Below are 13,594 nucleotides of genomic sequence, written 5' to 3'. Positions count from 1 at the left end.
AGCTCTGTGCATGATGTGTACAGTGTACGTGTGTGCATGTACATGAGCGTGTATGAGTGTGTCTGTGTCTCTTCTTACGCAGCTTGAGCAGGAACAGTGTAAGGTGTATATGTGTGTATATGGTGCGGATGGTGTTTTTCTCCTCTTACCCAGCTTGAGCAGGAACTCCCTCTCCAGCTCGGAGACCTGCCGGGTGGCCTCCTCCAGTGAGGTGCTCAGCCTCATCTTGGGCCTCAGCAGCTCCAGTGTGTCGCTGATCATGTAGTCGATATCGATGGGGAACGGGTGCTCCTTCGTCCACACCTCCAGACTCTTCTTCCACCAGATATACCGCTGGAGACATGCCACATTACCACCAGCCAATCAGCATCCTTATACAGATCACCTCATTAATATTAATACATCACACACGATAGTAGTTTAGGAACAGTGGTGAATAGCCCTGCAAGAGAGGTCACACTTGTTCTCACGTTTCAGCGTTTAAAGCTGTGGTTTGAAGATGTACGGATGAGAGCCAATCAAAATCAACAATGGCGCCCCCAGTACTTTCAAAACCCAGCTCACTTGACACAGTAGATTCGGAGCGTGAGAACGTCAGAGAGGACGCTCCTGCCCCTGGCATCGCTCTGAGAGAGGAGCCCACCTGGAAGTAGATGAGAAAGCAGTCCAGCTTCCTCTTGCTGGAGCCACGGTCGAAGTACTGGCCGCAGGTGTCCAGCAGGGTGCAGACCAGGCGGATGCGGAACAGGTGCTCGGGGGGGTCCAGCGCGCTGGGAGTCCCATCCGGGTTCACCCCGAACGAGATGAAGGAGAAGAGGGTGCGGAAGATGACGGCCGACTCCACCATGCGGTAGTTGTACAGCTCCCCCAGGAACTTGGCACTGCTGATGCGCCGCTGGTTAAACTTGGGCTGGTTCACCTGCATCGGGGGGGTACGTGTCAGAGAGAGGGAGCTATGACCGTTTCCACGGTGACACGGCTGCTGATGTAACCTCTAATTACATTAACGGCTCAGACAGGCGAAGCACCCTTTGTGAGGACCTGAGCGCTCATTGTCTAATATGCCATTGTAGTGGCTTATTTTATTTATCCTTTACTTGGCCAGGTAAATCCCATTGAAATGAGATAATCTCTCTCAAGGGAGACCTGGCCAGGAAGGAAGCACTATAAATGTACGGTTTCAGACATAAGAATCAAAGACTGTACAAAAACGACACAGGAAACACAAAGAAGGTCATGAGAGCACAACAACAGCTCATTACTGTGTGGTTCAACACTGTCCTCAGATACAGTCCATAAGATGATGCTTCTGTTCTGTCTAGAGGCCATCCCCTCCTTGTCCACAGCCCTTGGAGATGAATCAAAACCAGTCTGCCCCTCGCCCCCAATCTAAACCATTTAGCTCAAAACGCTGGCTCTGATCCAAGACCAGCTTCCCCCAAAAGCAATTCAAATCCCGACCATTTAGCGACAAATGTTGGCACTGATCCAGGATCAGGGCCGCCGGTGCCCCCTCACCTCCATGCCCAGCCGGATGTCCTCCAGCACCCCGTCCACCACGTGGATGCCCACGTCCTCCTGGTAGGCCACCAGCCCCGCCAGCAGGTTGGCCACGCAGTGGATGCTGTTGTACTTGACGTTCCAGATGTTGACCATGCAGCAGATCAGGTAGCTCTTCACCTCCATGTCCTGCCAGGGCAGCTTGCGCATCTGCCTCAGCACCTGCTCAACCGGGACAGGGTTCAGACCGCCACCGTGCCACTGTCTGTCTCAGCTCAGCCAGTTACATATTGCTGTTAGTACTGATATTCACGTCTATACTGACAGGACACATTGCCATTAAAACGGACAGGCCTCGGTGACTCAGAGGTTCACAGAAAAGTGAGAATGTGACTATGTGGTCGGATTTGGTCACTGTATCACTACCCGCTCTGTGGTGACCTCAGGATAGTTCCTTGTGGGGCTGGCGCTGCATTTGATAACGCGGTTGTGTGGTTCAGCGAAGGAATGCATGCATGATAATGTGATCATATTTACTTCACTTGAGGAGCTTGCATAGGTCCACCTGTGATATGTGGTCATGTGGTTCAATACAGGAGCGTGAGCGTGATAATGCTGTCACACTTGGTTGCGGTGAGAGCGCTTTCTCAGCGGTGACCTCGGTCCCTGTTCGGCTGGTGATGCGTTTAGTTCAGTAGAGGAACATGAGCTCGTCAGACTACTCTATGGTCATGTGGCTCAACAGTGAAGCATAAGCATGACAACAAGGTCACACTTGGTTACTGTGACTATACTTTCCCAGGGGTGACCGTAGTCCTTACGGGGGGTAGTGACGCGTTTAATAACGTGGTCATGTTCAGCTCAGTAGGGGAGCGTGAAGAGGTGCGACCGACGTGCTGTTGTGTACCTTCTCGGTGGTGACCTTCGACAGGTCCTTGTAGAGCAGCTTGCGGATGTACTCCTGCAGTGGCGGCCTCCTCTTCCTCACGGCCTTCTCCACGGGCGGCGGGTTACAGTAGTAGTAGGCGTTCTCCACCATGGTGACGTAGCGTGCGTCCAGGTGCATGGCTTGCTTCTTACGCATCATCTGTTCCTGCAGGGGGCCGGGGTGTGGGGGGGGGGGGCGTCACTCCACGTCGCTCGACGCATCGTCAAACACACACTCACAGTCTGGAATCTAAACAAACTGCCGCACACGCCCTTTGATACCATCTGACTTTTTATGCAGCTGCTATTTATAGCACTTATCCACTGAGCCATCAGGGAAGTGGGGCAAACTTCTTGTGAACTTGGGTGAAAAATAGCCATGGCTGAGCGCGGGTGTGTCAGAGGGTTGCGTTCGTCTCGCCTCAGCGAGAGCGTGGAGATTGCTGCGGCGAGATGAGGCTAATTCAGATTAGCGCGAGTTAATTTGTTTGATGCTTGAATGTGTTTGCGCTTGATGTGCTTGTGCTCACGGATCTGGGAGTGCTGTTAGCCTGGTTTCACACTTTTGCTCATTTAACTTCGACTGATACACTTCTGTTCTCTTGTGCTAGAAATCACACCGGATAAAAGCCTCTGCTAAAAGACTGTAATGTAATGAAATTACACTTGGTGATTCCAAAACAGGGCTACATAAATGAGAAAAATACCTTTTGTTTATTATCTGTAGCTATATTCACAGTGGCAATCTGGTACTTACATGTACCATATACCTGGTTTGGATTCTACATTTTAGGATAAACCAAACTGGCTTTCAGAGTGTTCGATGAAGCGGCAGTCTCCCCTAATGCGCTGTGTAAAAATACTCCCCTCTCCTAAGGAGGTCTGTGTTCCTGTGCAGAAGCTGGAAACAGTTTTGATCTAGCCCCTCCCAGGGAAGGTAAACACCAGATCCATTTCCTCCAGGTTTCCTTTGAAAGGCTTTACGCTCTTAAGAAGGGGAGTCTCCCGCCTGCTCTAATCTCCCGGGTTCTGGACACCCTCCAGCGACGTCCGAGAATTTCTCCACCGTGCCCTGACGTGCAGCATCACGGCTGGCTTACTCTGGGGTAAGCCGACCCTGTGTGCCTTTGGGGTTCGGGAGATGCTCGTATTTGGTAATGTACCAGATATGTCTGGTTTGTGGGGGCAAAGTCAGAGCTCATGCTTACTCACCCTGCCAGTACGGAACATTTGTACAATCATATGTTCAAACAGAAAAATCTTTGGGCTGCTACAGCTCAGTGCTGCTGTCCCATCCTGCATGTTCACCTTATGGTTCCTTCTTTTGGGTTTAGGAACTGACCAGAATAGGAATAAGCTGGCTTAGCCCAGCAGGCTTTATGTGTTTAAGGCACAACCGAAAGAGAGAATGCTGCTTAACCCTGTGAAGGTGATGGAAGCAGGCTGGTTTAACCCTGTGAAGGTTATGAATGACTACTGACCACTGGTATAACTCAATGTAATATAGATTAGAACTGACCAATGGAATGTGGTTTAGCCCTATGAAGGTTATGCAAATCAGTACTGACCAAAACCACGCTGGTTTAACTCTGTGAATGTGATACAGATTACAACTGGCCAAGGGAACATGCTTTAAAGCTATGAAGTTTATATGAATCAATGCCGACCACAACCACATGAGATCAACTGTGTGAATGTGACACACTGACCAAGAGAACGTGGTTTAACCCTTTGAAGGTGATGAAAGCAGGCCAGTTTACACCACTTCAGGTGATGTGTATTAGTACTGACTGGGGTTAACCATGTTTAAGTGATATAAGCTAGCTGCTTTAGCCCTGTACGCGTGATGCAAGATGGGTGGCTTGACTGTGCGGCTGTGATAGAGACCAGAACTGATCGGAAGCAGGCTAGATTAGCCGTGTTCAGGTGACACATCAGCACTGACCAGGAGCACGCTGGTGCGCAGGTGGGAGTCAGGGGACCTGAAGAGGAACCTGCCGCAGGTCTCCAGCAGAGTGCAGGCCATCTCGATGTGGTGGTGGGAGAAGTCCGACAGCAGCATCTACGGGAGAGCGGGGGGGCGCCGTTAGCGACGCTAATCCACTGTACCATTTACTCGTCACCTCACCCTCACTACACTGCTACACCACGCTCATGTTACCAATTACAACACTTTATCACTGGGCACTCACAAGTGGGCCTGTTTAGTCATGGCATATTTTTTTTTTCTTATCAGCATAATTTCTTGGAATAATTTCCTGAAATCATTTCAGAATGATATTCCCCTATTTCGCAACACGTTTCATACTGTGAGCTGCATGTGTCAACTCATGCAAAATATTTACTGAGGCAGGTCGGGTTAAGTGCCTTGCCCAAGGATACAAAAGCAGTGATCCAGTGGGGAACAGAACTGCAAACCTTTGGCTTAGGAGCCCCATCCCTGGCGACTACACCACGTTGCTATCCTGACATTACCGTTCCACTGCCACCCATCTGTTTATGGTTACTACAAGTTAGTGAAGGTGACTCAAAAAGGGATTTTTCCTCACTAGAGGAAAGTGAGGCTTTGAACACAAACCCTACTGCTTTATTGTCGTCCCTGTGACCGTCCAATCAAAGACAGGTGGAACGCACCTTCAGGCAGTGGAGAGTGTCCGTTTTGGAGAACATCTTGAACTTGGCAAGCTCCCCGATGAACCTCACGGTCTTGTTTTTCGTTTCGATATTGATCTGGTCCTTCTTCCTTATCTGTGGGGGATACAGGAAAATAAACAGAATGGTTAATCATTCTGCATCACCCTTGGAAAAATGCCAAAAAAATGCCAAAAATGCTATAAAACACCCTGGTGCTAACGTGGTGCAGTAAAATTTAGTGATGCAGAAACTGGAGGAATAATCAGGCTCTTTACTGTGGAGTGTTGTCTCAAAAAAGCCTGTAAACCTGACAAGTCGTGGCTACATCGCATGGACCCATAATCTCTGCTTATGTTGGTAGGCTTACATTACCAACACCTCACACAGAACCCAGCCATAAAGCCAGGTGTTTAACTGGAGCAATGATAGCACTTTGTATCTCGATGTCACTATATTTTTCCATCTGATCATTAAAGCCCTGATGGTAATCAGGACAACGGTGCAACCCCCCCCCAAAACCGTCCCGGTCGCAAGCAGACATCGGAGTGACGCACGTGGAAGCGGAAGTCCCCCTTGAGCATGGAGCACAGGTCCTCCGCCACGTCACTCATGCAGGGGTGCAGCGTGGCCACCAGCCGCGAGTAGAAGGGCAGCAGGTCCAGCCTGGCAGGGCGGAACACAGAGCACAGAACATAGAACTCAGAGCGCAGAACCCGGAACGCAGGATACAGAAAACGTCCATACTGTGGACAAACAATGTTTTCAAAAGCCTTTAGACAGTAGCCGTCAAAGTTATGTTATTCACAACTGTGTGTGCAAGAGACGGGAAATACATTTAAAAACTGAGCAACAGCACCACCTAGAGGTTATATCCCCACTCAGCTCTGTGGGGAAACAAAACTTACTACAGCTGAAGGAAGACATGTTCTGTACATACATTTTTTATTTACTGGAGGATGCTGAATTCCTGTGAATAGGTGTGATAGTGAGCTCCTGTGTGTAAGCCTGTGAACAGGTGTATCAGTGAGCTCCTGTGTGTAGTCCTGTGAATAGGTGTGACAGTGAGTTCCTGTGTGTAAGGCTGTGAATAGGTGTGACTGCATACCGTTGCCTTGGGACAGTGAAGAGCGCTCGCACCAGCTTCCTCCTGTTGGCCTTGGTGTTCATGTTCATGCAGAAGTCCATGGCGGCCTGTGAGAAAACAAAGCACATGAACTCTCACAGGAACAGCTTCTGCATTGGCACAGCCAGGCCTTGGACAACACACTACTCACGATCCCTGCGAAGGACTCAGACACAGAACAGAGCTGCCAAGGGAACAGACCTGCGCCACGCTGGGTGTTTAAGGCATCCCCATCCCAAGCTGAGGTACGCTGCTACCCATGTTTGAGCAAACAGACTCAGCTCGATGAAAAGCACTCTTCAACGTTTCTACAGCTGCTTTCCTGTTAAGTTTTTTGCCCAGTTTGAGTAACACAAGCACTCCTGGACCTCTGACCTTCAAAGACAATTTGGGGGGGGGGGGAATGGTTCCATACTCACAAAATGGCCTCCCTGACTTACCAAGTGAAAGTTCGATTCAAAGACTTTAATAAAATTTTAACTCATTTGTGATGTCGAGGACAAACCTGCTGAGCTGATGGTGCTGTTAAAGTCCTTTTAAGAAGCACTTGAACTAGGAGCTCAAAGGGTTCTCCCCTCCTGAGCTTGTCCAACGTTTGCACCTCGCACACTGAAGCCAACACCTCATCTCCGACCTTCTGCGCCTTCCTGCTTGGTGCGTTACTCTGTGAGCCAATTTCTCTTCATTACCTCTTTCACAACAGCCTTCTCTCTAATAAATGTTCTCCTCAGGTTAAACGCATTCTACAAGGCATTCGGACAAACAGCAGGCTGGTGTTTGGCAGGCCACAGAGGGTTAATTCGTGCGACGATATACAATCACAAACTGGGATTGCCAAGGCAGAGAGAATGCCAGAAATGACCAGCTGAATCCAGAGGCGTGTCATGTACAAAAAAGAAGTCACGCTTACGCCACAGTGCGTAAGCAAAACTGTGCAAATAACATGAAGTAACTGTTGGCCCAGCTGTGTGGTTATCATCTCTGGGCAAACAAAGCACATAGCACTCACATAGTTCTCACTGTAACAATCTGTACGTGCCTTATCTATGAAACATCATTCCCCACTGTAATGTTCTGTATTTTGTTTTCTCTGCTGTCTTTGTTTTCTAACCCAGTTATTGCACAGTGTGAGAATGTCCCTGTGCTGTCATCGCCGGCTCTGTGCTGTCACCGCTGGCTCTGTGCTTGCCTTGTCTATCAGGTCCCGGTTGACGCAGTTGGGCAGCTGCTGGATGAAGGCATCCACGATGAGCTTCAGGTGGGAGCCTGTGCTGGCCTCCTCATCCTCTTGTTCTACGAAGGTGTACACACACATACGCGAAAAAAACACACACACACAAAATAAGGCCAATTAATTCACAGCATTACTTATCAATCAATCCCCAGACTGCAGTTCAAGAGCATTCTAATTCAGTTGGTGGAGAATCACGTTTTTGTGACCTGGCCTCAATGATATAACTGATCTTAACCTGTATCAAGTTTTCTTTCTGTATTTACGTATAACCCCCAATAGATACAGTAACTGTTCACCTACACAACCCTATAGACTCACCAATGTACACACCTCAATGCACACCTGCTCACTTGCACCCCTGTATAGACCAACCAACCTGCACCCCAATACGAACCTATTGAGCTACCCAACACCACAGACCCACCAACCTACATACTCCTATACATACCATCTCACCAGTATCCCAATCCATACCTGTTCACCTACACCCTGTATAGACCCACCATCCTACACTGCAATCAATACTTGCCCCCCTCTCCACAGGCCTCTGAGACACAATACCGTGAAAGAACACATTGGTCTTGTTCCCTGTGTGTAGCAAGTGCTAGTCAGCCTGCCATTCTCCGGCTCCTGTTATGATTAGTGGCACTGTTCCCTTACTGTTAAAATGCTCCCTGATTTCTGTATAGATAAATGAAGTGGCAATATAAAGCACCAATCAGAGGTAGATTGAATTTTTTTTCCAGAGAAAGGACCAGGGTGAAATGTAAAACCATGCAAAGGGGCAGGAAGCTCTAGAAATCAAACACAGACATTAAGTCCTTTAAACTCCCATTACAAACAAAACCCGGGTAACAGAATATGAGCCAAAAGGTCATATCTAAGTGGCCTTGGATGATGGTCCCTGTTGAGGGGACTGGGTGTATGTGACAGAGCTCCGCGGCAGCTTCGCGGGAGCGTCTCTCTCCCCACCTTGCTCGTCCAGCAGCTTCTTGGCCAGCTCGTCGCCCTCAGCCTCATCCCCGGCCTCCAGCTCCAGCCCGTCGTCGCCGCCGATGTCCAGCGTCTCCAGCTCCAGCTCCAGCTCCTCTGTGGCAGCCGCCTCCTTCGCCTCTTTGGGATCTGCAGGGGTCACGTGACCCAGGGAAGGGAGGGAGAGGGGACAGAGATTTAAACTGGTCTCCACTCGCAGCGTGTACATGCATCATCGGGGCATTGACCACCGTTATCAAAGTGGTGCAATGATAAGGAGCAGGGCTTGTAGCTAGGGATGCACAATGACATCAACACGACATCGGTATCGGCTGATAAAAATGAGCTCATAAGTTAATTATCAGCATCGGCAGATATGAAAATTTCTGCCGATGTGCCTGGCCGATAAGGTGACACGTCAACTATGCACTCGCGATGACGCTAAATGTTTATTATGAGCGCCCACAACAAGCTTCAACATGTCAGCTGTATACAAGTATTTCAAAGTATCTGAAACAGATAACAAAATTGCTATTTGCAATGCTTGTGAAGCACCAGTGATGCGAGGAGGGGTAAAATATATAGCTAAGTTTCTCACTCTGGGAGGATGCTAGCTGTGTGCTGCTAAGCTTTTCTCTGCTTCTGGAGGGCCGTGAGACCATTTTTAAATAACGCGGCTCCGTAAGGAGAGAATGCGATATGAAATGAAATATGCTGCTTCCGTGTGGTAGACAGAAACACATGGCTACAAAGATAAAAAGTGAAAACATATGCTATGTGTTTTTCAAAGCTAACAGGTAAGTTAACCAACATATAGATACAAGTGATATTTTTCTGCCCCGGGAGCATTTCACTGAACTTTGGAGGTGTGCTCCCGCATCAGGTATGACTAAAGGGAAAACAATACGGGAAGAATCCTAACACCACATAACGGGGATAGCTGTTATTGTGCTAAAAATAGCTATTCGATATATTGCGACGGCTATATCGCCCAGCCCTAGTGGGCAGTGAGGCATGAAATATAACACTGTAATACAGACTGCCAAACTTCTCTGAATTACACTTCACATTTTTTACAGACAAAGTTATTCAAAAAGCAGGAGCATGAGATACGTTTTAAAAATAAGAACTAAACTGGGGCATATGGTTATAGGTCATTCCAAGTAATCCAACAGTACTGTACCTGCGCTATTTAGGTAAACTGAACTGCTGATGCAGGATGTAGCAAGCTATACACGGATACACATGCCCCGGTTACAGAGGTGCTGTTCTCGCTAGCATGGGTCCCACGGTACCCTTATCTCACTTGTGAGGTGGGGTATGTGATAGGCACTAGAAATAAGGTGTGCCCAACATTTTCCAACTTTCAGGTAATTGCTGCACTTAGGCACCAAAAACAAGCCCAAACAAACACTTCCCTCCAGCACACTTAACAGTCCACTAATCCCCCCCTATCTGATGGTCATTTCCTGTGCCAATATTTTCCTTTCAATTATTTTATGTTTCTGATACGAATCGGACAAACACTTTCACAGTTATTCCCAACATTATGACAAATGAGCCCAAGACCAGTGAGGAGAGGGGTTTGGAGCCAGTTCATTTCAGGTCAGTTCATGAACGATCCGCTAAGGTCTCAAACATACTGACACGCTGCCCTCATCAGTGTTAAAGTAGCCAACAGGTTAACACACCCATCTCTATAGTCACTATAGCTGTACAAGTGGATTAGAGAGGGATTGCCAAGGGGTGCCTCTATTTTCAAAAGGGTAACTAATGGCTTCTGTATAATGAGTTTCTAACCTGTGACAACAAAGTGCCATATACATTTCTGGGAGCTGGTCTTCAGGCTACAGGTTATAATGTAGGCGTGTCAATGAAAAGAATTTTAGTGACTACATTCATAGAAGATTAGCCAAGTCTGGTCTGTGGGAAAATGAGTAAACACACCCTAACATCTAAGGCAACCAAGTGGACTGCTTCTCAGACTAGTGATTTCCCTGCCCATTTAAACACCAGACGGCCTGCCTTGAAGTTTTTTTTGTTCCTCCTGGTTGGAAATTTGTCAATCTCTGAACATATACATTTACTCATTTGGCAGATGACCTTATCCAAAATGACTTCAAAAAGTGCATTCAGAAGGGTAAGGTAAATGAGCCATTTAGATACTGGCGCCATGGAGTCCCTGGCGCCATGCTTGAAATACAGTGCCGTTGTGGGAGGCATTGCCAGAACTGAATGCTATCAAAGGGGTGTTTTTGGGAGGGTGGTACAGGGGTGTTTTTGGGAGGGTGGGCGGTGTACCTTTGTTGTCTTCCTTGTCCCGCCCCTGCACGCTCTTCTCATTGTCCTTGAACAGGATGGCAGGGACGAAGGCCTTCAGGTCCACCATGTTCTCGTAGAAGTTGCGGGCGTCTTCGTCTTCCCAGATGCCCCCCTCCAGGTCGTACTCCCCTGGCTTCCCTGGGGTGAAGATGTCGATGCCTGGGCCATGCTCTGGCAAAACCAGAAGGCAAACTGTCAAAACTACTCCACAAAAGACTTACTCATGGCTGTCACATAGCATGAATGAAGAAACCAATCACTTTTCATCCACAGCACTTACAGATACATATAAACACATGTATATAATTTATATATATACACATGTGTATATTAGAGCTGGGGAAAATAATCGTTTTTATGATGCATTGCGATGCGAAAAGTGAAAGATTCTGCATCGATGCAGAAAAAGAAAATAATCGATTCTTAAAAACTGTAATTAACTCTTTCGCGCGTACGGTCACACCGGTGTGATTAGCCATTTAGCGCGTATGCTAAAACCGGTGCGATTAGAACTAGGGACTAGTTCTAAGAACTAGGGACTAGTTCTAAGAACTAGGGTTGGCCGATGGCTGACAGACATCACGATGTTGAGCTGGCATCGTGATTAAAACCGCCGCCCCCCGACATAGACACACTATAATTCCAGTGTCTCTGCTAAAACGTAAAAATATATATTTATTACTTATTTGCGGGGATTTTCCCGGGGATCAACTTGAGCCGTAGAACTGATGAATATGTATTTCAAGGAGTGTCAGCCAGAGAGCGCAAAAATCAAGGATGGGTTTATTGTAATTATTATATTAGCTCCTTGCGCCTGATTTAAAGGAAAAACAGCTTATTAAATCACACTATACCGCCCAGTGACAGCATGTTTTAATTTAGGCGCACACATAAAAATGATTTTTAAATCTACCTGGTTTGCACCTACCTCAGTAAATCAGGGGGCGAGTCTTTATTTCTATCGCAAAACTGAGGATTAAAACTTACCTACAGAGTGAACTCTCCTGTTCTCTGCTATACCCGTCTTAAACAAATAATTCCTAATCATTATATTGTTATAAACCTTTTTCACCATGTCTCGCCCTGCACATTTAACTATTCTTCATGTTTAGGAAAAATATAATCACTGAATTATTAACATTGTAATGACTAGAGGAAACTCTTGCTGATTTTTAGCTTTATTAAGCTTCTCATAGTTTTCAGTTAGCATTTGCTATATTTTTTAATGTTAAATCATTGTTTCCTCAAAGCTAAAATTAGCTAGAATTTTTCCAATCTAGTGTTCTAAACAGATTTTAGCATACGGGCTAAACGGCAAACCACACCGGTGTGAACATACGCGCGAAAAGGTTGAAAAAAAAAAATTGTCTTTTAAACAGTGGATTTCCTTGAACTTTAAATATAATTCAACTGAAAAACAAATAACCATAACCGCTAATTTACAATGCACTAAAAACAAAAATGTTTTGTGTTACTGTTTACATATACCTCGTGGTAATTTTACTTGAAAAAGATTTTTATGTTGTATGACTTGATATGATTTTTGAAAACAGCTGTTCAACAAAAAGTTGAAAACTAAAAACAGTTCAAATCTGAGGGCTTGTATTCCTGTATTAATAAAAAAAAAAAAAAACAAAGAACACGGACGACTAGATGCATTGTGATGCATCGAAAATCTTTTTGTAAAAGAATCGCTACCCTTTGAATCGTAATCGAATCGAATTGTGAGACCAGTGAAGATTCACACCTCTAGTATATGAGTGTGTGTATATATTATATATACATATATTGTATATACATATACATATATATATACATATACATATATATATATATATATATATATATATATATATATACACACACGTATATATGTATATGTGCGTATGTGTGCGTGAGTGTGTATTCGCACACACACACAGATATACAAACAGCACTAAAGACTTTTTTCTCTGCTTTATCAGTTTCCCTTAATGAAGAAGCATCGCCACCTAGTGACAAAATGTTTTCTGACAAGCTCTATTTTGCAGTTTTGCAGGTGTATCTTCATAGATCTCCTTACAGACAGCATTGTGGTGTAGAGTTAAGAGGATATGGCTCATGAAAAACTGTGTGTACAAATGGTACACGTGTTTGTGCCTTGGAATCAACGTAGGTATGAAATGTGTGTACTGTACTAAACAGAAGAACTTGCTATCCACATAAATGCTACGTAATACAACACAATGCACTGCAAGTAGCCAAAGCAGTACAGAGATCACTGTCTGAGACAATGACATCAACAGAATGTGGATCCAGGTTCAGTGACCAGCAGACCTTGACCATACAGTACGGATTACACTATGCTTGACCACATAAATGATCCTGTTACCTTCCTGCACGGTCTTGTCCTGGGGCAGCTCAGGCATGTTCTCATCCAGCAGGTCAGCGAGCGTCTGCGTGTTGGCCAGCAGCTTCTGGTAGGAGGTGGCCAGCTCCTCGTACTGCTTGTGGCGGTCCTCACTCAGCTCGCCCTTGGAGTGCAGGATGCGCCTAGAGAGACACAGAGTCGGGGGGGTTGACCTGCCAATCTGGCAACCGATGCTGAAAGCGGGTGGGAATGACATATACCAACGCTAAGAAGTACTGTTGATATAGAATAACTGGATTTGCAGGGGAAGTAGACACCCTGTGAGTGTTCAAACTCAGGCTTAACACAATCCTGTATACATTCTAGAACTACGAGCAAAACGGTGAGCCCAGCTGAGCTGAATGGACTGTTCTCATCTTTAAACTTTTTATACTCTTGTGCTGTGTGTAAGCATATGAAGGACATGCAAACTACCAATGGAGTACATAACATACTTTCTCCTTTCTGTTCAGTGTTGCAGGACAGTTTCTGG

At 46.3% G+C, this 13,594-nt stretch overlaps 1 protein-coding gene across 1 annotated transcript in view; it reads right to left on the bottom strand.

Annotated features, from left to right (window-relative positions):
• Positions 1 to 13,594, bottom strand: part of LOC118770540 (regulator of nonsense transcripts 2-like) — a 29,889-nt gene that overhangs the window by 12,724 nt on the left and 3,571 nt on the right. The window contains exons 4-15 of the mRNA XM_036518279.1: positions 13,084 to 13,244; positions 10,692 to 10,883; positions 8,391 to 8,540; positions 7,374 to 7,477; positions 6,167 to 6,252; positions 5,616 to 5,724; positions 5,062 to 5,175; positions 4,373 to 4,489; positions 2,408 to 2,593; positions 1,519 to 1,722; positions 644 to 919; positions 150 to 333 (exon numbers count right to left, since the gene is read on the bottom strand). Of these exons, the coding sequence (XP_036374172.1) occupies positions 150 to 333; positions 644 to 919; positions 1,519 to 1,722; positions 2,408 to 2,593; positions 4,373 to 4,489; positions 5,062 to 5,175; positions 5,616 to 5,724; positions 6,167 to 6,252; positions 7,374 to 7,477; positions 8,391 to 8,540; positions 10,692 to 10,883; positions 13,084 to 13,244 (1,883 nt within the window). The remainder of the gene's footprint in view (positions 1 to 149; positions 334 to 643; positions 920 to 1,518; positions 1,723 to 2,407; positions 2,594 to 4,372; positions 4,490 to 5,061; positions 5,176 to 5,615; positions 5,725 to 6,166; positions 6,253 to 7,373; positions 7,478 to 8,390; positions 8,541 to 10,691; positions 10,884 to 13,083; positions 13,245 to 13,594) is intronic.

The sequence above is a fragment of the Megalops cyprinoides genome, chromosome 23 (genome assembly GCF_013368585.1).
Source record: "Megalops cyprinoides isolate fMegCyp1 chromosome 23, fMegCyp1.pri, whole genome shotgun sequence".
NCBI classification, from domain to species: Eukaryota; Metazoa; Chordata; class Actinopteri; order Elopiformes; family Megalopidae; genus Megalops; species Megalops cyprinoides.
This window is presented reverse-complemented; position numbering and strand designations above follow the sequence as displayed.